Genomic DNA, 25,696 nt, shown 5'->3' on the forward strand with positions numbered 1-25,696 from the left:
TGGTGATGGGATACTCCGAGCTGAAGAAGTCCAGCGCAAACCGCCTAAATTGTCATTTGGGCTCCTTCCCGACCGCTTACTTAGGTCTCGCGGCTAATGACGGTTGGATTGGCATGAAGGAGCTCCAACATGTGGTGGATAAGGTGGAACATAGGGTTGACCCTTGGCAGAGCAGGTTGACTTCCAAGGCCAGCAAACCTGTGCTCATCTTTTCGTCCTTGGCGAGCTTTCCGTTGTTTGCTATGGGCCTATACCTCTTTCCTTAAGCGGCCCATGCGGATTTTTACAAATTCCAATATCGGTTCTTCTGGAAAGGGGAGGCTGGTAAACAGAAGTACCACATGGTCAAGTAGAGAGACATTTGTATGCCGAAGGACCAGGGGTCTAGGCATTACTTCCACCAGGCGGATGAATATTTTCCTTATGACTAAATGGATATGGCACGTTGTGCAGGATGATGGGGGTCTGTGGCTGGACTTGATTAAGGTGAAATACTTTCGTGGCTAGTCCTTCACCATGTGTGCTCAGTCCAAGGAGTCTCAATTTTGGCAAACAATTCAAGCTCTTAAGCCGTGCTTTCGGTTAGGAGCCTCGGTGTCAGTTGGGAGGGGTACTGACACCCTTTTTGGCTTGATTGTTGGGTTGGAACACGGCCTCTACAGGAACAATTCCCATCACAGTTCGCTATCTCAAACCAACCTTCAATCTCGGAGGCCTCAGCGGTCCAAGAGGAGGCCAGTTCGTTGTCATTCCGAAGATCCTTTGGTTCCAGTGAGTCCGCATAGTGGCTACTGTTCGCAGATGTCATTGTGGCCACTAGCCTTCCGGACCGGCGCAATGTCACGTCTTGGAGCCTTGACCCCTCTGCTCCTTTTTCTTCGAAGTCCCTACATGATCGATTGGCGGCGAGTCGGGGACCAGAAGAGTTATCAAATATTTGGAAGACGAAACTCCCGCCAAAAATAAAGATCTTGTGGCAGCTTGTTAGGGGCCAGCTACCTTCGGCGGACCAAGTTCATAAACATAATGGACCGGGGAGTGAGATTTTCCCTCTTTGCGATGTAGAGGATCTCAATCATATATTCTTCTATTGTATCTCCCCCCAATTTTTGTGGGGTTGCTTCCGGGAGGTGTGGGACAATAGGTGGTGTCTGACCAACTTCTCCGAGTTCTACCTGCTCTTGGTTGGGTGCTCGGGCAGGTTTGCAGATTGACATGGGTCAATTTTGGGACCTTGGCGTGGTCATTATGGTGTATTAGAAATAAGCTAGTTATCGAGCACATATACCCTAACAGGACCACTGACGCTATCTATAAAATGTGTAGTTTCTTGCAGCTGTGGAAACAACTTTGCAAGTGGCGGGATAGATCGGCAGTGGACCAGCTGATGAAGAGATATAAGGAGTTGGCGAGCCGTCTCTTGATGATCACTTACCCTCCTTGAGGATGTATCTATTTATTTATGTCTGGGCTTGTTGTGCTATGCATGCAGCATAGACCTCTCTCTTTTCTCTTGTTTGCCTTTGTATATCTCCTCGTGGACCTCCGTATGTGTGGTTGGGTTGTATCGTGGTTTGAGCTTTTATCTATAAAGCAGGGTGTGAAGCCTTTTTCGGTACAAGCTGCAGCGTCCCAGGTGGAGGCAAAAACTTCACCCAGGGGGTCGCGGGGGGTCATTGGGGTTCCTGCGCCGGTGGAGGGATGACCGGGGCAGTGGCCAGCGACGGCGGTGGAGCGAGGTTGAGGGAGGGGCGGGGCAGTGAAGCGGTATGCAGTATCGCCCGCCGGCCGCGGGTGGTGGAGCCGCGCTTGGTACGCGGTGCAGTTGTTCACACATCTCTCAGTATAAACATTAAAGTTGTAAAACTAGCGGAATGTTTTGTGCAAATGCAAAGACATCAGGTACAGAGATAATTTAAAGAGGTCTTTAATTTAAACTACAGTTCATTAATTGCAAGACTCTCCCTGAAATACGCGGTTCCTGGCCGGTGGGCCTGGCCTGCGCGAAGGGGGGGGGGGGGGGGCGACGCGCGGTAATATGCAACCGGGATGCAAGTTGATAGAAAACCTAAATACAACAACGTTTGCAAACTAGAACTAACTGAAAATGAAAGTAGTGCAAATACACCTAATAAAAGATCAACTTCCTTCTGTAAACAAAACTGTACATGTGAAAAACAAACAGATAATTTTATTCAGTAGATAACACATCACAATGTACATAACACATCACGGCGCAATGTTCAGGGCAAAAGCATTTTAAACAGCGCAATGTACATAACACATCACGGCTCATATTATTCTGGTTCACAAGAAAACGTGGATGAGGATTCGGTAAACGACGACAGCACAAGTAGCAATGATGACCAAAGAACACATGAAAGTAAGATCGATAAACGTAGAGAGCTCTTCAAGATGAACTCAAAATACTTGCTTGCCACCACCAAGGCGTTACTCAAAGGCACCAGGATGCTCCATCTGCATCTTGACAACCTGCTCCCACGCCTTGCGGCTCGAGATTTGGTCAAACCACCTCGCCACATTCTTCCTGGAGGTGAAGAGCTTCATCCCCCTCTCCGAGCTCACAAGGTACTGCGAGTCCGGAAGATGAGAGAGGTCAGCCAGGGTGAACTCGTCGCCAGCCAGGTACTCATTCTTCGAGAGTATTTCGTCGTAAACATTGAGGACTTGCTGAAGCTTCCTCTCATTCTCTGCAATGACCATGTGGTCCTGAGGGATTTCCAGAAGAGGAGCAAATGCCAGCTGAAACACGAGGGCCGAGCTGGGAGGGTTGAAGCTCTGAGCCTCTGCTTGCAGCCACTGTTCTATTGATGCCCGTTCCAGAGAGCCAGTCCCATAGAGGTTCCTGTTTCCCTGGTTTGGGAACTGGGTACAGAGGTACCGGCAAATAGCCCTTGGGTCTGCACAGAAGGTTCACGTTGCATTTCAGCCCTTTAAACAATGTGAATCCAGAAATGTAATGTGATGACTGTTAATGTTCTCCTTACCGACAAGAGTCTTGTCACCATGCTTGAATGTCACTTGTCCACTTGGATCCTGCAAAAGGATGAATGGAAAAATTAGTACATGCTTTAACTAATTCAAGATTTTTTGAAACTGAATAAAAAGTGATCGAAGCCTCCTACGCGCAGCCTGATGAACTCAGGAAGCTTGTGCTGCCTCTTGAATGTGTCGATGCGGACGAGATCAAACTCCAAATTCTTCTCAAAGAGGCATGTCAGAACCCTGGCAACATCGGTGGATGCTGGCTGGCCAAACACTTGCAAGCCTGAAGCCATCCTTTCTCTTTGGCTTGATTGATCTCTTTGTCAGGCTATGCAATGGCAATGAGCAATGGTGACAGCATGTTTCAATGCAAGGTATTTGAAGAAAGAAAAGGTGGAATTCCATACTTGCCTTGCTCTTGCTACCTAGCACAATATTTTACAATTGGAAAGGGAAAGTGTAAAGAGAAAGTGTGGTTCTGGATTCTTGCTTGCAGCAATCATAGTGTCTGTTGTAGCAAACAAGCCCTGCAAAATATATAGCATCGTTTATGTACAATCCAGTCTTTGATTACTTGACTGAGAAAAAGCAATATATGAGGAGCTCGTGATGTTGTATGGATGGTTTGGGATAATTGATGGAGAGAATTTGGCTTGGATAAGTGAGAAGACTGGCATCAAGTACCAGCAGTAACGAAGATCTGATGATTTCTGTCAGAGTACAAGAATAATTATTTCGATAAAAGAAACGTCCACCGTATGGAGTCACTAGTCAGGTATATGTTTATAATCCAGTCTTTGATAACTTGACTGAGAGAAAAAAAACAGTATGTGAGGAGCTCATGATGTTGCACGGATGGTTTTGGACAATTGATAGATAGAATTTGGCTAGGATAAGTAAGAAGATTGGCATCAAGTACCAGCTGTGATGAATCTGATGGCTTCTGTCAGGGTACAAGAATAAAAATTTCGACATAAAGTAATGTCTCCCATATGGAGTCAGGTATAATTCAACCGTTGGTCTGATGGAAGGAAAAACATACTGGGATTGCATCCCCAATATGTTCTATATGGTAGAAGAACAGAACTGATTTATCAGGAGTAGTGCCTGTAAAATGGCAAGCTGAATTCAGTTGCTTAAGTTTTACATATTACTCCCTCTGTCCCATAATATTTGACACTACACTAGTGTAAAAAACGTTCTTATATTATGGGACGGAGGGAGTAGAATACTATGAAGAGGCAAAATAAGAAACTGCCAGAATGCATTAACCCAGGTGATAATCAGCACGTCATCCTGAGCGTTTAGCTTGCACATCAGCCAGTAATACTATCAGGCATGGATAAGTAGAAGGTTGGCATCAAGTACCAGAAGTAACGAAGATCTGATGACTTCTGTCAGAGTGCAAGAATATATTTTTCGACAAAAGCAACATCCCCCATATGGAGGCAGGTATATTTGAACCGTTCAGCTGATGGAAGGAAAATAAAAGGGAATCTTTGAATGTGCTTAGCTTTCAATCCCAGTATGTTTCATTTGGTAGAACATAACTGATTTATCAGGAGTAGTGCCTGTAAAATGACAAGATGAATTCATTTGCTTAAGTTTTACATATTATATTACTTATAATAGTGTGAAGAGGCAAAATAAGAAGCTGCCAAAATGCATTAACCCAAGTGATAAATCAGCATCTCATTTTGAGCAACTGAAATAAGCATTATTTAGCTTGCACTTCAGCCAGTAATACTATCAGCTTAACAGACCGCAAAATTCTTTGAACAGTTGTGCTGCCTTAAATTTGCCAGAACTCTGTTTTTTATCAATATTTCTCATAGTCCACAATGGATTCATCCAAGTATGTCGAGAGGGCCAAATACTACAAATGACAACTCACAATGCTGTTATCTTCAAATCATATACCTCAATCCCACTGCTGCCAGTGAGACAATATATGGATCAACAATGGAATCAAGATGTGTTACTCTTGCATTATACTCCTAGCTTAAGGCCTGGCTCAACAATTTGATGTTGTATACTAGCACATTTTTCTATAGACTTGATCAAACTTAAATAAGTTTGACTTAGGACAAAGCTAGAACTTCAAATAATTTGGAATGCAGAGAGTAAAATTCAATAAGTAAAGAGATTTCAAGAATGGACCACTGAAAGTAACAGGGTAGTAAACCGACATCTCATGGACAGATTTATGTGGATTATGGGATGCAATCGAGTTCCTACAGGCAACAGCACAGAATTGAGAAACCAGAGGAACATATCCAACCATGCAAACTCAATAATACCACAGAGATAGATAGCAGGATAACATATTGTACAAAGCAGCCCGAGTCTTTCACAACACAATAACATTTAGGAGTGATGGCAACACATAACAGAATGTGACTAATTGCCACCAGAAGCTGCTCGGCTAAAAAAACTGAAGGGGCCCTCAAGCTTTAGAGGGCCGTGGTACACTCTGCAACTCGACAACCTTCTTCCATGACGGACGAGCCGAGACCTCATCCCACCATCTGGACAGATTCTTTCTCTCGGTGATCAGACCCGCCTTGCCGGCCTTGCTCACGAGGAGATCAGTGTTGGGCATGTGCACAAGGTCGGCAAGGGTGAACTCGTCGCCGGCGAAATACTGGCTCTCCGCCAGCCGCCGCTCATACACGTCGAGCACCTTGGCGAGCTTCGCCTCATTCTGCTCCACCACGGCCATGTCGGTGGCCATGCCCATGAGAGGCGCGAAGGTGAGCTGGAATGCGATGGCCAAGCTCGGCGGGTTAAATGCTTGGCCTTCGGACTCTACCCATTGCTCGATGGCAGCGCGGCCTACCGCGCCGTCTTCTTTCCGGCCTAGGAGAGTCTGGTTGCCACGGTCGGAGTACTGGTCACAGATGTAACGGCAAATGGCCCTTGACTCTGCCAAAAGATGAACCATACAGCTTGTGAACACAAACGACCATTTACAGATATCTTTCTTTTCTTTCGCATTCACAGACCAGTCAATCAATCATCCATTAACCTCCTTTCCGAAGAAAAGAAATCAATCATCCACACATATGAACATGCCAACACTGGAATTTACCCTAAATTCAGAAACTGGATAATAATTACTGATAAAATGGATACAGATCTGAGTACAATTTCCATCTTTATCAACGAAAGGCACTTGCAATTGATAGGGAAGCAAAGAAAGATGTGAAGAAACTAGCTGAAGAAATAGTTGAAGAGGTGGGGGAGGGAGTGGGTACCGACCGAAGACGGTGGTGAGGTGGTCTTTGAAGGCGGGGACCTGGCCGAAGGGCTGGAGCTTGAGGAAGGAGGGGGACTTGTGCTCGCCCTTGGACATGTCCACCGCCTCGAGCTGGAACGGCACGTCCTTCTCCAGCAGGCACGCCGCCACGCGCGCCACCGCCGGCGAGATCGCCGGCCCGTACACCGTCACGGGCGCCGCCATCGCCGCTTCTCCAGAGACCTAGACGGGCGGACGGACGGGGGATAGGTGGGTAGGAGATAGCTAGTGTCAGATGCTACCGCACAGCAAGAGCATGACTCTGCCTGCGGCCAGCGGCCCGTAAAGGCATCTCCAAAGCCACCCGCCACATACACAAATACAAAGGCCACCATCTAATGCTACCTGCATTCATTTAAAAAAAATTAACCAACCAAACGAAATTTGTGCAAACACGGTGAATTTCAAATGAACCGGACGACATTCATGCAAATGATGAATTCTCATTAGATTTTGAACATTTAGAAAAAAAATAAAAAATTGTATCTACCCGACCCTAAACCTATCCTACGGTGGTGTCCGTCGTCCAAGCCCTTGTCGTCCTCTATCCGTCGTCTCCATAAGCACCGGCGCTAAGACCGATGAATTGAAGTTGTGTTCTCCTGCGAGGAAGAGTAGAACAGACGGACCGACCCACATGGACGCAAGGCCCTGCCGCCTCCGATGCCATATTCATCATCAGAGGAGTCTGCGTCTTGTCCGTCGCCAGTGGACATGAGGTCCACGATGGAAATGATGGCGCTCGCGCTGTCATCGTCTCACTGGGCGGCCGGATAGTTCGTCGGCAGCGCGTAGGAGGCGTAGTTGGCGTTGTTCTCCTCCGCGGCGGTCGCTTCCTAGCGAGCGGCGGCTTAAGCGCAGATGGCATCGTAGATGGCACGCTGCTCCGCGACAAAGTTGGGGTTCGTGGCGGACATGGCCGCCAAGGCCTCCGTCAATCGGTGCTGCTCCAGGAGGAATATGTTGTACCGTTGTTCCTACTGCGTCTGCTAGAACGCCAACGTAGGTGCTGACGCGGGCTCTCACCTCCGTCATGGCGGTGTTATGGTGCGCCTGCGCCTGCTCCATCGCGAAGCCGGTGTGCACGGGCGCGGGCGCCGGTGTCTTCGGAGCCCATCTCCATGGTGGGGCCGTCCTCGTCGTCGGAGACCTCGGGCGAGCTGGTCGGCAAGCCGGCCTCGATCCGCCTGGCACGGCGGCTCTGCTAGGCGACCGCAAGGGCGGCCACCTCTTGCTTCATCTCCCTGGAAAGGCTCTACCACAGAGCTTCACCGCCTGCAGTCATGACGGATGTTGTGCAAGGAAGGAGGATGCGGAGCGGCTTGTGTTGTGACGTGGGGTTAGCCAGGTGTGGTCGCTTTTAAATAGTGGATTCCGGTGAGGCCAGGTGTCCGGATTCGTCAATGTGCGGCGCCGGAGTGGGTTTCTCGGACGGCGAGCCCGCTTAATGGCGGCATACAGACGGATGGGGCATTGAACGGGCGTTGTAGATATATGTCCCGTCCTGTCCAGTAACCCGTCTCCGAAGAGGCACGAACACTGGGGACGCGTCGCGGGCGACGCCCTAGGGCGGCGTGCCGCTTCAATGGCGGACCTAGCGAGAGGTCGCGTCCGCTCTGGGCTGGCTTCAATGTGGAGTGGCGTGCTCTACAGCGGCATAAATGCGGGCAGGTGGCGTCGGGCGGAACCGCACGCGAGCGATTGAGGAGGGGGTTTGGATGGGCCAGGGCGGTCGGAAGCAGGCATGGGTGTTATCCGGACGCCCGCAAAACCCCCATATTTGTCTCTTGTTCAGTACGTCGGAACCGTCCCGCGGACCTATACCGAGACAGGTCCGCGTTGGATGGCACAACATGTCCGACTCGTACGGTCGGGACGGATACATGCGGCTTGAGAGTTGCCGTTGGAGATGACTTAATGTTTTTTGCATTTCTATGTCCTAACATCTGACAGATGGGGCAAGGTTGGATTTTCCCTATGGTAGCTTTTTTTTGGGAATCCCTATGGCAAATTTGTTTCAAAATTTAGAAATTTGGTTTGCAATTCTTTATTGGGCTCGTTTGATTCAAGGAAATCTTATACTCCCTCTGATCCGACATTGTATAGAGGCTGAGTCAAGATGTTATTATAACCAATGTACTACCTCTGTTTATTAATGTAAGACATTTTATCAGTTTAAATAGAAGTAGAATCTTGTATTATAGGACGAGGGAGTAATACTTTGGAGAAATTTGATTTTTAGGAATTATTTTTGTGTACATTGTTTGATTCGTAGGAATCCATATCATTCTTTCTAGGGCTACTTTGCACCCTATTTTGGTAAATAAAAAAATCCATCCGCTAAACCTCATAGTACATTTTTTTCCTATAGTGTTTAATACTCTCTTATCCGACTTATTGTAGTTTTTTAATTCTATATAATTATATGTTTTTCTTTTTCATGTACTTTGAAACTCCTGCGAATCAACCGCTTAATTCGCTCATGAAAACCGTTCCAGCGGGGCATCTTCTTGCCTTCTCTCAACGCCCGCGACATTGCGAGTCTCTGTCTTCTTCGTCCGCCTCTCTTGCGGCAGGAGCAACGGGGACCTCTACAGTTTCTCTCCAGTAAGAAGATAGGATAAGTGTTGTTTGCTTTCCGAGGTGCCCAGGTGGTGCGGTCTTCGGATCTAGCGAGATTTGTGTCCGGTGGTCGATGCACGACATTCCCGGTTTGCGTTGGTGTCGATTGTTGCAGTAGTGTTTGGTGTTCTGTACCAGGGTACGTGGATGACGATATGTCGTGGTGCTTCTCTTCTTCGACCACGTTGGATGAAGTTGACGGCGCCAGAATCTAATGAACATGGGGAAGAACCCCGACCGACATGCCACAAAGTTTTGGTATCGTCGCTTGCGGAGGTCCGTTTCATCGGCTCAAAAGCATCCTTATAGGCGAATGTGCTCCTCCATGTATGAGTAAGACCGTAGTTTCCCTCTTTCGTCGACGTTGCCTGATGACGGTGGACCATGTCTCCACATGGCACAAGGTACTTCCAAAGTGGAATTCTAGTTTTCAGCGGGAATTCTAGTTTTACTTCTCGTGGGATCTTTGATGCAATATTACAAGACATCTATGTTTTTTTATGTGATCATGTGCATACTGTTTGTAATCCGTTTGTCAATGGGTAGTCACATGCCTGGCTGCCCACCCTGCAACTGCCCATCCTTGCTTTGACACCAAATTTGCATAGCTCAGCTGCTTTGTTCGCGATCAGATCTTGGTTCAGCCGTTTGACCGGCACACGGTACAGTGCTAGAACGGCGGCAAGCACGGAGCCATTTTCTCTCTCGTTTATTTTCTACGGCGGGGAGCACAGGGTTATCGGGAGCATCTCCTCCGCGCACTCCCCGCCGTGTCCCATTCCCCGATGCTTCGCCGTCGCCCATATTCATCTTCCAAATGAAGCTCACTCCTCCACTGCCATAGCCGCCCGCCGCGCCATCCCTGATTCCTTGCCGTATCGTTTCGCCCGTCAGATGGACCCTGAGTCCGAGGTCACGTTCGAGTTCGTGCCGGTGATCCGGCAGTACAGGAGCGGCCGCGTCGAGCGCCTGCTCCCCGTGGACCACGTCCCTCCCTCCGTCGACGCCGCCACGGGAGTCGCCTCCAGGGACGTCGTCGTCAACCCGGCCACCGGCACGTGGGCCCGCCTCTACCTCCCCGCCCCGGCGTCCCCCGTCGGCGACGAGAGCGGCAGGCTCCCCATCATGGTGTACCTCCACGGCGGCGGTCTCGTCGCCGGCTCGGCGGCGGACGCGCCCGAGCACGCGTTCCTCAACCGCCTGTGCGCCCGCGCGCGCGTCCTGGGCGTGTCCGTCGAGTACCGCCTCGCGCCGGAGCACCCCGTCCCGGCCTGCTACGACGACGCGTGGGCCGCGCTCCGGTGGGCCGCCGAGGGCGCCGACCCGTGGCTCCGGGACCGCGGCGACCGCGGCCGGATGTTCGTGGTCGGGTACAGCGCCGGCGGCAACGTCGCCCACAACGTGGCGCTCCGCGCCGGCTCGGAGGCCGACGCGCTCCCCCGCGGCGCCCGGGTCAGGGGCCTCGGGCTCCTGCACCCGTACTTCCTCTCGGCCGAGAAGGCGGACGGCGAGCACTCGTGGCTGAGGGGCAAGCTGGAGGAGCTGTGGCCGTTCGCGTGCGGCGGGCGCACCGCCGGGCTGGACGACCCGCGGGTCAACCCGGTGGCCGACGGGGCGCCGAGCCTGCGGCGGCTCGGCTGCGACCGCGTCCTCGTCTGCCTCGCCGACGACGAGCTGCGGCTCCGAGGCAAGGCGTACCACGACGGGCTGCTGGGGAGCGGGTGGGCGGAGGGCGACGCCGAGCTGCTCGACTCCGTCGGCGAGGACCACCAGTTCTTCCTCCGGGAGCCCCCGACCGCGACGGCGCTGCTTCTCATGGACCGGCTGGCCGCGCTCCTCGGCGCCGGCGAGAACCAGCAGTAGACCAGACGTCAGGTGCTGGCACTAGTGCGTTTGGTGTTGTACTAGTACTCTGTTCTACTCTGCGTGTATCTGGAATTTTATGCGTATGATGCGTGGAATAAAACACTCTCATAACATAAGTCATAACTGTGAATCATTTTACCGAAGCAACCGCAACTCCTCCACAACGGTTTTCGGCTGTCTCTCCCTCCCAGGCGATATAGAGGCGAGCGGCTCCTGTTCCTATGCTGCTGAAGCCACTGGCTCCCCTTCCCTCCGCTCGTCGCTCCGGCGACGGCGGTAGGGCGGGGGAGCCAGTTCCTTCTCTCTAATGTCTAGGTATAGGATTGGTCTTGTCCGGTGTCGGTGCTCGGTTGATGACGATGTCGTCGTCGCGAATGAAAGTTTGTAGTCTGGGCCACCGCCTCGATGGCGTTCTACCACGACATCGAGGAGCCGTGGGTTTGTACCCAGGAAACGTCTCCAAGATGCCGGTGGAGGTCTTGCTGCGGATCCTCTTTCTTTAGCTTTGTCCACGTCACGTCGGCTGTTCCTCCAGCGCCATGCGGAGCCGGAAGTGTTCGTGTTGGAGGTGGCTAGCGCTGAGGCGCTGGTCTTGTCGGAGAGATGGTGCAACAAGGGTTTTTTCGGCGGCAGAAGATGGTTGGCGGTTCCGGAGCCTCTCGGCCACGTTCCTGCTCGAGAATTTCAGAGTCGCGGTCCAAGTGAGTTGGAGATTTGCTCGGGCCGACAGCCCACAGAGACAAGTGTGGTGAGTGGTGACGGTCGTGGTGGGCTTACAACGCAGCTGCCATGGCTTTCTCTTGGATCTTGGCTAAGTGGAGGCCACTTCTTCTCCTTTCAGGCGGATGCTCGGGTGAGGGCGGTGGTCGAAGTTTTTGGTCATTTTGTTGGTGGCTACAAGGATGAAGAGGAATTTCATGCAAATCTCATTTGTTGGGAGCGCTTCCAATATTTTTTTTTCTTGGTGTGCTATTTCTTTGGATAACTGTAGAGAAATGTCATATTTGCTGGAATTTATCGATGTTACTAATATAAATGTGGTACTTCTAAAAAAAACTGTGAATAATTTTGATCTTGTTAACTAAATATATCCACATACCTTCTCAACAGGAGAAGTCCGCACACTCGCATAACTTAAACCGTATGATGTTTCTATTGCCAATTTTTTTGCAACAATGTCCGGATGCTTCATTCAGTTAAGAGCTTTCAACAACAATGCATAAGGACGACGATAACTGCCACACGTGTGGCATTTAAGGGGTTGTGCCGCACGCCCTGTGTGGCACGGAGACAACCCCGCCCACACGAGGCGTCCGGGCGCACCCCGCCAGCCCGCACGTTCGGTGTGCGGCACGATCGCCCGCATAAGCACGTCCGGGCGAGCGACCACGCGGCCCGCACGACCCGTCTCGGCCGTCGCCCCTCCCCGCCTGTGAGCCACACGCCCCGCGTGGCAGTAACCACGCGTCCCGCCGCGATTGCCATGGTCCGAACCCTCTTCAGTTGCCATGTTGCCATGTTGCTGAACTGCAGTTGCCATGTTGCTGAACTACAGTTGCCATGTCTGACAACTACAGTTGCCATGGTGGCTGAACTGCAGTTGCCATCTTAGGTCAAGTGCCGGATGCCATTTTTGGGCAACTGCAGCTGTTGCCATGTATGGTCTGGTCTACTACAGTTGCCATGTTTTGAAAACTTTAGGAGTTGCCACCTACTAACATTGGACAGTTGCCATGTAGCACTACAAAAACATGGCAAAAACATGTTTCGGGTAAAAGAGAGAGTTGTCATCTGCTTACAAGCACACTAGGGCAGTTGCCATGTACCCTGCAAAAACACATGGCAACTGATAGCTTTTGGTGTGTGGGAGAGGAGACGGGCACGTGGGCGACGGTGGTACCTTTAGGAGTTGCCACCTACTAACACTAGACAGTTGCCATGTAGCGCTACAAATAGATGTGGCAATAAATAACACGTTCGGGTGAAAGAGAGTTGCCATCTGCTTACAATCACAAATAGGGCAGTTTCCATGTACCCTTCAAAAACATGGCAAATGACAGCTTGGGTGTGGGAGAGTCGGAGAATGGGTAATCGTGGGAGATGGGGAAACAGAAGTGGTGCGCGGCGTGCGGGCGCGACGGCAGTTCCACCGCACGCCCCGACTAGCAACCGTTGACCGCGGAGAGAAAACCGGCGTGCAGGCGAACTCCCTCACACGACACACACGAGTTGTCCTACGTGGCACACAAAATCAGCCTTTTCATTCCAAAAATCATGCAGAAGGCGCTGGACAGCGATCGAGGCGTGTGGGCGAGTTGGCTAACGCCCACACGTGTGGGCGTTGGTGTTTCCGATGCATAAACATCACACGTCAGCCACACAACAATAGCATCACACGTTTTGTGCCTATTTAGGAGTAATAATGTTCCTTTTTTCGTGGATGATTAGGCAAGTTAGACGCCTGAACTGTCTTTTGCCACAACCACTCAGAACACAGGTTACGTGAGAGATGAGGGAACTCGCCATTTTGCCGAAATGATCTGCACCGAATGTACATTATACAATACTGCAATCAGCTTATGATGATGGATTTGTTTCACTTATCCATAATGATGTTGTTCCTTTGGAGGGGGAGATCGGCTTACAGAGCATATATATAACACATCTACCTGATAAATTTAGAAGCCTATTTACGCAGGCACGGCCAAGAAAATTCAGTACAAACCTTACAAAAACGGCAGGACAAAAGGCATGTGTAGAGAAATATGAAAAAAAGCAGCAACATGTGAGGAAGCAAATGTTTCCATAAATAACATCCAGAATCTGAATACTACAGCATATATAGCACAATGTAACAACAAACAGGATGCCATATGCACACGGAACGGGCACATGAGGAAAGATAACGGCAAGAAAATATAGCTTATCCGGTAATACAACAAGAGACCAACACACGACTGATGAGAGCTGTTTCGATCATTCTGGGGCAAGCAAACATGGCACACGGCAGCATAGGGCCAAGTTGCTGCATTACTCCTCATTGGTGGTTTCCGCGTCGGATACCGGCTCACCGTCCAACTGCCAGGGCTCAAGATCTTCGGAATCATCGTCCTCGTGCCGACACCACTCGCCGGATGTGTCCCGGTATGGTGTCCCCAGTTCCTCGCCGCCACATGCCAGGCGCAAGAAAGGGCGGGTTAGAACCAGGGCGTCGACCATGATCCTGTTCAAGCTGCCTTTTAGCCCGAGCCATCGCAGTCTTGGGAAGAGTGGTTTCTTAAACCACTTCATTGCAAGTAATGTGATCCCGCCGCAGTCGTAGAGATCCAGCAGCTGCAAGGTGCTGCCGCAAGTTACCCCCTCGAATTGCATGGATGCAAGAGCCTTCACAGAAGCATCCCCTATTTCTGGATTCTCTCGCAGCCGCAGCTCAGTAAGGGGAGTTCGGGCCCGCACTATCACCATGATAGCGTCGTCGGTGAGACTTGGGATTCTTGAGAGATCCAACGCATGTAGGCTCTCTTTAACAGAACCAGCAAGCAGCAAGGGTATGCAATCATTTGTTAGCTTATAGCAGCCCCTCAGAGATAATGAAGCTAGCGGGCATACTCCAGCGCCCAGATACTCCATTGCTTGATTAGTGATCACGGTTCCATCCAACACCAATTTCCGCAGCCTGGGAAGGCAGCTCAGGGCTCTTACAGCTTCATCACCCAGACTCTTGCAATCTTTAAGATCCAAAACATTGAGATCCTTGTTGAATGACAGCCTCTCAATCCCAACATCAGTTAGTAGAGTACACCATCTCAGACTCACATGTGTTAGGCAAAGGGAGGTGGCAACAATGTCATGGAAAACAAGATCAGTGAGATGGCTTCCATTAGTCACCTTAAGCTTATGAAGACCTGGACAAGAGTGTATGATAGCCCTAAACCCAGTGTCCGTTACACGGGAGAAACCACCAAGACAGATACTCTCCAGATTTGAGCACTTCTCGGACATTAGCAGAATTCCCAGATCATTTACATGGCGGAAAGACGTGTATATGAACTCCTGGCTTCTAATTAGAGATAAATGTTTCAACTTACCCTTCGGATTGATCTGCTGAAGACCAGCATCTGTGAGATCTGTTGCAGTTGCAGATTCAGGTTCCATAATTGGTGAATCCTGAAGGTCCAGATGTGTCAATAATGGAAGTGCTGTTGATATGGACCCAATCAAATCGTCGGTGATGAACTCAACTGTGAGGCGCAACTTCTGAAGGCTAGGAAAAAAGACAGGTGCCTTGACATAACCAATGCGTTGTCGCGACTCGATAGCCACAGCCAGAAGTGCAAGTAACATTTGCAATGGGATAAAACCCATTTCAAGAGAGGACAGGCCTTGAGAAGCAGATGACCACACATGGCTGAAACTGGGGTCATCGAACTTTGAGAAATCAAGTGCCAAGCTGAGAGTCTGCAAATAAAAGGCATGTAAGTTGTCAGTTCAATTACATACCAATAAAGGTACTCAGATCTCAAAGTAAATCACACAACTGTTTATGGGACGGCAATAGCTACTGTTGATAAGCAGAAACTCTCAAGGCCTCAGCATTGACTCCAGCTAGTGTGTTGTATGTTAGTCAGAAGATCATGCAATGTAAGTCAATTAGAAGTTGATAGCAATAGCATCATTTGGCTTTAGTTAACTACTAATTCACTATTAAATGCTCCAGAATGGGGCCTGTACGGCGCTGTTCAATCAAAGGAGGTGATGACTGTACAAAATCAAATCTGAGATGAAACCAATCCGGACCTACCTCCAAACTCGAACATCCATCGAGCAACGCCTTCAGATCAGAGAATGCCATGGCCAAGCCCCTCCGATCAGCAAGCGAGTTCAGAGACAGCACCCTGCATCCAAGCAAAAGAAGAGATACTTATTTCTGAATGTCAACTTCACACCGCACAACAGAGCCAAACATAGTTCACCATGCGCAATCGATTTGTGATATGCATACAGGCGCGAGCGCGGCAAAACAAATCACACCGTGCGGAGGTAATACCTGAGATCCGGGCAGGTGGCGCTGAGCTCGCGGAGCAGGCGGCCGCTGATGCCGTTGCAGTTGCGGAGGGTGAGCTCGTGCAGGCCTGGGCGGGCGAGGCAGTCGACGGCGGCGTCGTCGAGCCGCGCGGCGTCCAGCCGGAGGCTCCGCAGGGCCGGGTTGCGCGGCAGCAGCGGGCGGAGCAGGTCGTGCGTCAGCACCTCCTCCTGAACCAGCCAACATGCACACAAACAAGAGACGTAAGTCAGCAAGCCGCAGTCGGTCGGTGGCGGCGTCGCGGTACGCCGAAGTGAAGCAGGGTCGGGGCACTGACGTCGAGGTGGAAGGCGGGGAGGAAGGAGAGGGCGTGGGAGGCGCAGGAGCGGAGGCAGCGGCAGACGGCGGAGGCGAGGAGGAGGGAGCGGACGTCGAGGCGGGAGAGGATGGTGGCGACGACGGCGGCCGGGAGCGCGGCGTCCATCGCCGGCGGCGGGTCGGGGGCCGGGTCGTCGATCGGATCTGGCGCGGACATGGCGGTGGTGGGCGGTAGTACTGGCGCTGGGAGGAGAGCGGACGGACATGGGCGGGTTTTGAGCCAGAGCAGAGAGCCGTCGCTGCTTCGCGGAAGCTTCCTTCCGGATCACATGGGCCCACGCGCCGCTTGGTGCGCTGCGGCGGCTGTTTTGTGGGGCCGGAGAGCGGTGGACCACGCCGTATTTTGTTTTCTCATCATCAGGAAAAAGACGTTCAGCGCGCTATGTTGATGAGAGTGGATCATCACCTCCCCTCCAAGTACATGAATGATGTAAAGAAAAACGGGTTGGTTATTTCTAAGTTGCCTCAGAATTTAGCCGGGGTCATACCATTCTACTAGGACGTTGAGACAACGTCCCGGTCGGCCATGATGTGCTCGGCCAGGTCTCGCGAAACGTGCAGGAGTGTTGTGCGTCCGACGATGACGAAGATAGTGGCGGATATGTATAGATGGCCAAGGGGCGGCAAAGGCGAGGAGGAGGGAGAAGGCGTCGAGGCGGGAAAGGAGATGGATTGTGAGGAGGAAGATAAACAATGCTCGGACCGGGACCGTTGGATTGGCATCCCACGGTTTGGATAGAATCGACTAAAGTTGATAGAGTTTTTCGAGTCGAGTGATGTTTAGGTGGTCCAAAGAAAAAGGGAAAACATTCTTAGCCGGCTCATGTGCCATATATTGGCCTTTCTGTTATGGTGCTTGGGAATTTGGGCAATTGGGCATCCATTTGGTTTCCAACATGCACAATATCGATCCAAAATCTTCAAATTACTTGCATCCCTCCTAGCAACAGGCATAACAATCAAAGAATCTTCACCAACTAACAGATGAGACATCGTTTGAGCATCCCTATAAACATTGATTCCCACTTGTTCTCCTCTTACTATTGCAACTGCAACTAGATCACTGATGGCATGCGGTGTTACGCTCATCCATTTTGGCATTGTGATGTTAGGGATTGATACAAATATATGAAGGATTTTACTTTGCTTTAAAATTGACATGAATTAATTTGTATATTTTAGTAATTGTTTGACTTTATTTGGTACATTGTAATTGTGGTGGGCATTCTCTTTATTCCCGTTCCATCATTTTTGGGTAGATTTGTTGGGGTTACATGGTCCAACAAAAGAGCTCTATAATCTCCCTTATAGTTAATATGTATTAACTTTTCCACTAATGACTAGCCTGGGTTGTGTGCATATGTGAATAGACCATGGGCACGCCCCTCGTAATCCCTTCTAATCAAGAAATCATAACAAATCTGAATAAAAATGAAAGAACAAGAGAACATATCAATGTCAACAAAAGATGCAATTTAATAAAAATCAATAATGATTTTGATGTTCACCTCCAATTAATGGTAAATGCATCGGTGGATCAACTTATGGCACAAGGTTGTACATGCACATGTCATCTTAATTCAAATATCAATATGTAGTAGTTACCGAAACATCATGTTGCGAAGAAATTTGACAAACCGAAGATATATGGAAGTTTCTGTGAACATAATATTGCTTAGTCTTCATAGCCTTCCCTCCTCTTCCCGAACATGGACTTAGTCTGTGGGATACCTCCATGGGCTTGTCATTCTTCCCTTGACCTTGTGCTCACCATCTTTTGATTCACCAACGCCTTCTTCTTCCAAGAATACATGTATCGCGCCACTTGCCATGGAATGTTTCTACTCTTTACCTTCAACAACACACAACAATGACGATAATCATAATTAGCCGACAAAGTGAAGCTCGAGGAACCTAAGGGAGTGTTCTTAGTTTTCACATGTGGGAAGAAACAAGTAGCTTTTGATCATTAATAGTGTGATTTTGCCATATCAGATGTATCAACATGAATACTATAAATTTATGGTGTGCATTGACTATTATTTTTATGATAGAATGGTAGGTATATCCATGAATATGACACAAAGTTAATTTTCACATCGACCGGTTTGAAAAGTTTTTTTTAACTATGTACAGCGTAGTAGCGCGATATTGTCAAGTACTAGCATAAATCACAATTGGATGCTTAAAACACAAGCACTGATGCAAAGCTATTGATGTCTAATATAAATATGAAGTGCACCGAGACTGCATAGGTCCAGGACCACAAACAAGTCATCATCTAAGAAATATGCAACTAGACATAAAAAATCTTTCGCCGAAGCAAGTATGGTCTCATTATCAAAATCAACATCTTGCAAAGCATCTCGATGTAATTACTCCTATAAAGGATGTTGGAGTATGCGCCTTCCAGGGCACCTCGCGGGTGAAGAGGCCCTCTGAGCTCTCTGCCGCCGGGTGGCTTGCTATGGGGGCCTCTCGTGGCGGCTCCGCACCGTCCGATCTACACACATGGCACGCGTCCAGTGACCCCGCTGGGAGGTCCATGACGGGTGGACTGATGGGCGCCCGCAGGGCCATTGTCATTGGGCGGAGGCTGTCATGCATGTGAGAGTTGTCCCTCGCGTGACGACCCAACTAGACCCGTCTGTCGGCGTGTACGACCCGCGTCGGGCTGGTCCGGTCACGACAAGCGGGGATTGCGTCGCGGTCGCAGCGCCGGCTCGCGCGTGGGTCCGTGTGCGGAGCCCGACTTAGCCGACTAGCGCATGGGGCCAGGCAGCCAGGACGCAGAGGGGCTTGGTCATGTGGTGGCTTTCGGTCCCGGATGGGGTGCTTTGCCCGCGTGAGTCGGGCACCGTGCATTGTGCCGTCCGACCAGACGCTGTGTTGCGCGAGTCGGGCACACGTGCTTGTATGGTGCGCTCAACTGGTTGTGTGGAGGGTTGTTCAGCCGGCTATGCTGCCTGGGGGCCGCTTGCCCAGTTATTTCGGTTACCCGGCGATGATGATGATGCACCTAGGATTCGTCTAGGTCACCAGGGAGAGGAGACGTTGGGAGGGGAACATTCGATTTATTTTTGGCGTTGCGCCGACGAGCGATTCATGTGCTACTGTTTTTCTCATGAGGAACGAGACTAAATGACCTTTAGTCTAGAGACAAGGGCCTAATTAACCATGAGTCTGCAATTTCTGTGGGAGTAGCTACCCAACGAATATCGGTCACGGCAGCACCACCATGAGACAGACATCTAAGAGCATTTCTAACAGATGATGTAAAATTTGGTGCCCAAAAGTGATATTAGAGTAGGAGAGAAAAGATTTTTGGGCACCGGAAAATAACAACAACGGGCTTGGGTTTGGGTTGGGACGTAGCATTTTATTTTTGTTCTATACACATCAACGGGAATGGGCTCACTAATGGAGGTTTCTACTATAGTGAAAAGTGTTTTTAAGCGAGTCACAAGCAACTTAGAGTTCACCTCATAGATAACATTACCATAACTCATAAGTCTAAGTTGAGATACCTTGTCTCGATTACCATCCTGCGATATTATTACAATTGTTGTGTTCTTCCATCCCTCTGGAATGGGGAATGTGTGTGTGTGTGTGGGGGGGGGGGGGGGGGGGGGTGCTAGGTATTTTTGGATTGAGTTTAGGCTGGTCATAGTGGGGAGTAACTTAGACTAATAACATGCATGTGTTACTAGTCTATGTTACTACCCCTATAATGGGTAGTAACATATGTGTAGTGTCATGCATCACCTTATTTATTGCTTTGTAGACTCATTTTGCGTTGGGAACCGCTATGTGATGGTAACATATTATGTTACTCTATTTGCCTCTCTCTTCATTAATTACCTGACACATCATCTTTTTTGCTTATGTGACATGTATGTTACTATCTACGTTACTCCCACTATGACCAACCTTAGGGACCCTGCTCCCAGTGGCGGACCTAGAATCAAAGCACTGGGGTGTCAAATAGTGCAATTTGATCTAGATACCATCATAATCATAGAAATACTCTTCAAGTAGCATTAAATGGTTGTATCATTAGCGTCTAGTGTGTACTACAAATTAGATTGCACTTTTAGGGGGGCGGGGGGTTTGCATGGCACTGCCACTAGATCTGCAATTGCCTGCTCCGGATGCTCTAATAACAAAAGTATACTACACCTAAGGGTAATCTATAGACTCATTATGGAACCTTCCTTAATAATCTCTCCACCCACCTGAATTTAACTAGGTGGGCCCATTCCATCCAACCAAAAAATCCACCTAAGCCTATTCATTAATCCCCGATGATGTAATCCGCACATGTAGCATTTCTCCTCTAAAAATATGAAGAAACAAAATCATATATTCTTCTTAAAGAACATGTCTATTTCTTATTTGATACTCCCTTCGTCCCTCCTTATAGGAATTTTTTTTGGATCTTCTAAGAACTTGGGTATGAGCAACCTGCTATCTCCTTGAACAATGGATTAACAATTAGCTGAATAGTTAGATCCAAAGAAGCAGCCGCAAACTCCTCTCCAAGAAAAACTTAGGGCTCCTCTGCCTCCCGCCGGTGCGGCCACCGGTCCGCCTCGTCTCTGGTGGCCCTAGGGCCATGGAGGCACGATGGACCCCAATCCTTGTTGGCCGGAGCGATATTGGTTCATTTTTTTAAGTGTTTTTGTGAGTTCGTTTAAGGTTTGTGTCCTGCTCACGATGATGAGGCGGTGGCGTTGAATCATGTTCTCCCCGCCTAGCCCCGTTCCGGTGATGAGTTTAGCATCATCGAAGGATGTGTGGAGGTGTGTCTCCGAGGGATCTCGCGGGATTCGGCTGGTGCTGGTCTTTGGTGGTTCCACTTGGATCCGGTCTTTATTCGTGTTCGTCCATGTATCTACATGTTGGATCCTTTTGATCTATACTTCCTTTCATCAGCGACGGTTGTTGTTCTGGTTCGCTTATCCTGTGTGACGTCAGCACGAGGAGTTCCCGACTATCTACTACAAGAAGTTTGGCCTGACCGGTGATGACAGCGCGAGCCTTCGGCTTGCTCCGGTGCTTGTAGTCGTCACTAGATGGTCTACGAACATGTATGTAATTTTTTTTGTATTCGTTGTACTGCCATGACATGATGAATAGATCGAAAACTTTCTCGCAGAAAAAGCCAATAGTTGAACTGTCCCGGCAAAAAGAAGAGCTGAACTGGTAAAACAAATAAATTTGTACTAGTACGAGTTACACCAATACTATTATTCATTACAAAAATAAATCTACACCAAAAGTGCTATTGTGAGCTCGAACTCACGTGAAATCGGATGAACAGTAAATGCTGAAAAAATAAGAAAAAACTGAATTTTGTTGGCAAGAAATATTAATATTTTTTCAACATACGTGCAATCTTTTGTGATGAAATCACATTCGTGGAGGTGCGGGGAAAAACAAATTTGATGCTCTAAAATGCTTCCAAAAACACTTTCTTTGGAGCATTGTTTTTTTTTCACACCTCCACGGATGTGATTTGATCACAAAAAATTTCACGGGTGTGAAAAAAAATCAATGTTTCTTGCAAAAAAAATCAGAATGTTTTAAATTCTTTTACTATTTTTTCAGAAATTACCGTTCATCTGAGCTCATGTGAGCTCGAGCTCACAAATTCCACAGTAGGTGGTCTATGAACATGGATGTAGTTTTTGTTATTTGTGTATTCTTTGTACTGCCATGGCATGATGATTAGATCGAAAACTTTCTCGTAAAAAAACAATGAGCTGAACTACTAAAACAAATAAACTGTACACCAGGTTCTAGGGACGTGAATGACAGTCACAAAGAATAGAGTCACATATCGTGCGACGTGACAACAGTCGTAGACTCACAAAGCTTCACATCCCTCCCTGTCCCTGTTGCCATCGATCTACCATGTCTTCCAACCAAAATCCTGCAATAGTTTCACCTCTTCCGTCCAAGCTTCCAATCCAAAGGTCATAATCCGCTAGGCGTCTCGCACTTCAGTTCAAATAGGGTTTAATTTCTCACGTCTTCGACTCTGGTTCTTCATTTCCACCGAGTACGAGCAGCGGCGGCAGGCATGTCTGAGAGGAGTCCCGACAACTTCCAGGGAACCACCAAGGTTCTGGCTTGGGAAGCGCACCACAGCAGCGGCGCAGAATGCCAGGCAAGATGGTTACGTGGCACGGCCGGGCATTCTGGGCCCTTGTCGTAAGTCCACGAGACGGGGCGACGGGGTCATATTATCGTGAGTCTTTGCTCGTCTCCGCAAGCTAATAATACACTATGGTTTGGGTATCTTTGTTCTGAGTTGGCCTCTGGCCTTTACGCAGTAACCATCACGCGAGAATAGTTATGGGCCTCGATGTCGCAGTATCAGCCGAAGCTTTGTCAGACGTCCAGTTCAGCAGTGCGGCACGGCTGGGCCGGCACCCCAGGGGTGGTGCCTAGGTCCGCCTTGCGCGCAACGACCCGGAGTGCAACGTACGATGGGCCCAGACCCCGGAGTGCTTAGGAGGTAGACCGGCGGGGACCTCTCTGCTGAGCCTAGGTAGGGCTACGACGTGTTGATCTTTCGAGGCCGGGCATGACCGAGGAAAGTGTGTCCGGCCAGAGTAATCAAGCGTGTTGGAAAACGTGATGCACCCCTGCAGGGAAGATTATCTATTAATAGCCATGTCCACGGTAACGGACGTTCAGACTTATATCCTGATCTTATACAACTACAAATGGATGCTTGAGATATGTGGCTCCGAGATTGCTTTCCCGCAGGGAGTCGGGGAAGGATCTCTGGGCGTTGTTGCTACAACATGTTTGTTAAATTAAATTGCTATTCTTTACTCTTCTACATGCTGCAAGATGCTTGGAGCTGCTTGAAGATGCTAGTCTTCGATAGGCTAGGCCTTCCCCCTCTATTCTGGCATTCTGCAGTTCAGTCCACATATACAACCATTCCATTTGATACCAATGCATACTTAGTATAGATCTGATGCTTGCGAGTACTTTGGATGAGTACTCATGGTTGCTTTGCTACCCCTTTTCCCCCTTCTTTCTTCTTTCCGGTTGATGCAACCAGATGGTAGATCCTTGGAGCCAGGTGCCACCCCCGTCGACTACTACTACATGGAGGCCGCCGAAGACCAGGAGTAGTTAGGAGGTCCCAGGCAGGAGACCTTGCCTCTTCGATCGTTGTTGCTTTTGTGTTAGCCTTCTTAAGGCATCCTTGTTTAACTTATGTCTGTTCTCAGATATTGTTGCTTCTGCTGACTCTTGTGTATCGAGCTGTGTATTCGAGCCCTCGAGGCCCCTGGCTTGTAATATAAAGCTTGTATTATTTTGATTTGTGTCTAGAATTGTGTTGTGATATCTTCCCATGAGTCCTTGATCTTGATCGTACACATTTGCGTGTATGATTAGTGTACGATTGAATCGGGGGCGTCACATTCTGCTTCTTGAGCGGCGCCGCATTTGTGGCCCTTCGCTTTAAGGCGATGATTTTGCTATGTTTCCAAGTTGACCTTCCAGGCGAGCGTGATCGTCGGATACTCCACCACGACCGTCTCCGGCAGCTTCCCCTACGGGTCCATGCGTTGACGGCCGCGAAAAAGGACTGAAATTGGGTGGAGAGCAACAGGATCAAAGAGGGGAGTGGGGGATTTTGCCGCGGAAACAACGCGCCCACCTACAAAAGCACAGACTCCAACCTAGTTTTTGGTGGGCATGGGGCGTCGGAGTCCTATGTGGCTCGTGTTCATACTCTCGCAAAGCCCCCCTCGTTTGGTTCCATTTTGCAAGAAAATTACGGTCCGGACTGCTCCACGGATCAATGAGGTCGGCATTGGATGGTGTTCGGTGTTTGGACAGCTACGATCGGACGGATACCGGCAGTTTGGGGTCAGCCTTGGAGATGCCCTTACCAATGCTCTTGTTTTTGTTACATACAACCCCCCCCCCCCCCCCCCCCCCTCCCCCCCAAAATAATCTTGTGATTAGATTGATGAGGTCTGAACGGGACCATGATGGAAGAAAAAGATCACGAACAGTTCGACTCGTTACCATTGCGATGTGGACTATAGGATGATATACCAGTTAGCCACTCGAATAAACTTTGGAGAGAATCGGTGTACAGGGTGACGGCTGCGCGCGACGGGCGGCTCGTTGCTTCACTGACACCACTCTGGCCTCATGCTTGCATCATGGCCGCAGGTACGTGGCCGTGTGCACCAATCAAACGTTTGCGCTGAGTATATATGTCGTAAACATTTGTATATGCTTTTACATATTCTATCGCATTATATTTTCTAATTTGATCTGGTCATCAACATTGCTATAACAACAATCCAGTAAGGCTGCACGTACAATACAAATGCTTGCACAAATCATGTGGTTATTCACACACTTTATATTGCAGCAGCAAAATCCTTGTGGTCCTGTGCTTATTTGTGACTGAGTGTTTCTCTTATCATAGCTTTATACTATTATAAGCACTTTACTGATTAGTGTGTATTTGCAGTCCGTTATTCAATCAGTCTGCACTACCTTCGCTCGAACTTTAGGTGCTTGATCAAGATGAAGAAGAGGAAGGCAAAGAGGGCGATGACGACCAAGTGCAGGTAGGTGATAAGGTTGAAGTAGCGACCCTCGAGGCCAAGATAGCCCTCGAGGAACTCCCGCACCGTTTGGTCCGGCTGCCCCGGCACACGGATCAGCTCCATCCGATCACCCAGTTGTGAGAACATGAGCCCGTATACTGTCCATGCCGCTGGATTAGCCCAGTACACCCACCTCCACCATATTGGGATCAGCTGCATCCATATTGCCACAGTTTTGTTGTTCGTTATGTTAGGCATGGACAAAATCTCATGACCTTTTTAAAATATTTTCATTTTCAGGAAAAGTTCAACATTGGATTAAATTATGAGCCTATGTGTGGTTTACTTATGAATTCCATGAGGCTGTCATAATTAAGATGACATGGTTAGGGATATATCAACTGTGAGAGAGTAGTACCTGTTGGGGAACGTAGTAATTTCAAAAAAATTCTTACGCACACACAAGATCATGGTGATGCATAGCAACGAGAGGGGAGAGTGTTGTCCACGTACCCTCGTAGACCAAAGCGGAAGCGTTAGCACAACGCGGTTGATGTAGTCGTACGTCTTCACGATCCGACCGATCAAGTACTGAACGCATGTCACCTCCGAGTTCAGCACACGTTCAGCTCGATGACGTCCCTCGAACTCCGATCTAGCCGAGCTTTGAGGGAGAGTTCCATCATCACGACGGCGTGGTGACGAGGATGATGTTCTACCGACGCAGGGCTTCGCCTAAGCACCGCTACGATGTTATCGAGGTGGATTATGGTGGAGGGGGGCACCGCACACGGCTAAGAGATCAAGAGATCAATTGTTGTGTCTATGGGGTGTCCCCTGGCCACGTATATAAAGGAGTGGAGGAGGGGAGGGGCCGGCCCTCTCTATGGCGCGCCCTAGGGGAGT

The 25,696-nt window shown here is 49.3% G+C and overlaps 4 protein-coding genes and 1 pseudogene across 5 annotated transcripts; 1 reads left to right on the plus strand and 4 right to left on the minus strand.

Moving 5' to 3' along the window:
* Positions 1-2,171: 2,171 nt before the first annotated feature.
* Positions 2,172-5,657, minus strand: LOC109741556 (glutathione S-transferase F10). Its single transcript, XM_020300641.4, has 4 exons — positions 4,239-5,657; positions 3,147-4,163; positions 3,009-3,057; positions 2,172-2,921 (listed from the first exon to the last, which is right to left on the minus strand). The coding sequence occupies exons 2-4, from the start codon at positions 3,297-3,299 to the stop codon at positions 2,452-2,454; spliced, it is 672 nt and encodes a 223-aa protein (XP_020156230.1). The 5' UTR covers positions 3,300-4,163; positions 4,239-5,657; the 3' UTR covers positions 2,172-2,451.
* On the minus strand, positions 5,264-6,617 carry LOC109741554 (glutathione S-transferase F11). The gene is made up of 2 exons (XM_020300639.4): positions 6,268-6,617; positions 5,264-5,931 (listed from the first exon to the last, which is right to left on the minus strand). The coding sequence occupies exons 1-2, from the start codon at positions 6,467-6,469 to the stop codon at positions 5,453-5,455; spliced, it is 681 nt and encodes a 226-aa protein (XP_020156228.1). The 5' UTR covers positions 6,470-6,617; the 3' UTR covers positions 5,264-5,452.
* Positions 6,618-9,384: 2,767 nt separating this feature from the next.
* On the plus strand, positions 9,385-10,908 carry LOC109741569 (probable carboxylesterase 2). Its single transcript, XM_020300655.3, has one exon. The coding sequence runs from the start codon at positions 9,821-9,823 to the stop codon at positions 10,787-10,789; it is 969 nt and encodes a 322-aa protein (XP_020156244.1). The 5' UTR covers positions 9,385-9,820; the 3' UTR covers positions 10,790-10,908.
* Positions 10,909-13,578: 2,670 nt separating this feature from the next.
* Positions 13,579-16,469, minus strand: LOC109741561 (F-box/LRR-repeat protein 10). 2 transcript variants are annotated; one of them, XM_020300646.3, is made up of 5 exons: positions 16,153-16,456; positions 15,840-16,045; positions 15,594-15,687; positions 15,035-15,250; positions 13,579-14,959 (listed from the first exon to the last, which is right to left on the minus strand). In XM_020300646.3, the coding sequence occupies exons 1-5, from the start codon at positions 16,348-16,350 to the stop codon at positions 13,823-13,825; spliced, it is 1,851 nt and encodes a 616-aa protein (XP_020156235.1). In that variant the 5' UTR covers positions 16,351-16,456; the 3' UTR covers positions 13,579-13,822. The 2 variants fall into 2 exon arrangements, with proteins under 2 accessions (XP_020156235.1, XP_020156233.1); XM_020300644.4 differs by having other exon boundaries at positions 13,579-15,250; positions 16,153-16,469.
* A 4,018-nt stretch (positions 16,470-20,487) lies between these two features.
* The window catches only part of LOC109741560 (ABC transporter G family member 45-like), a 29,070-nt pseudogene continuing 23,861 nt past the window's right edge, over positions 20,488-25,696 (minus strand).

The sequence above is a fragment of the Aegilops tauschii genome, chromosome 4, assembly GCF_002575655.3.
Source record: "Aegilops tauschii subsp. strangulata cultivar AL8/78 chromosome 4, Aet v6.0, whole genome shotgun sequence".
Classification (NCBI taxonomy): domain Eukaryota; kingdom Viridiplantae; phylum Streptophyta; class Magnoliopsida; order Poales; family Poaceae; genus Aegilops; species Aegilops tauschii.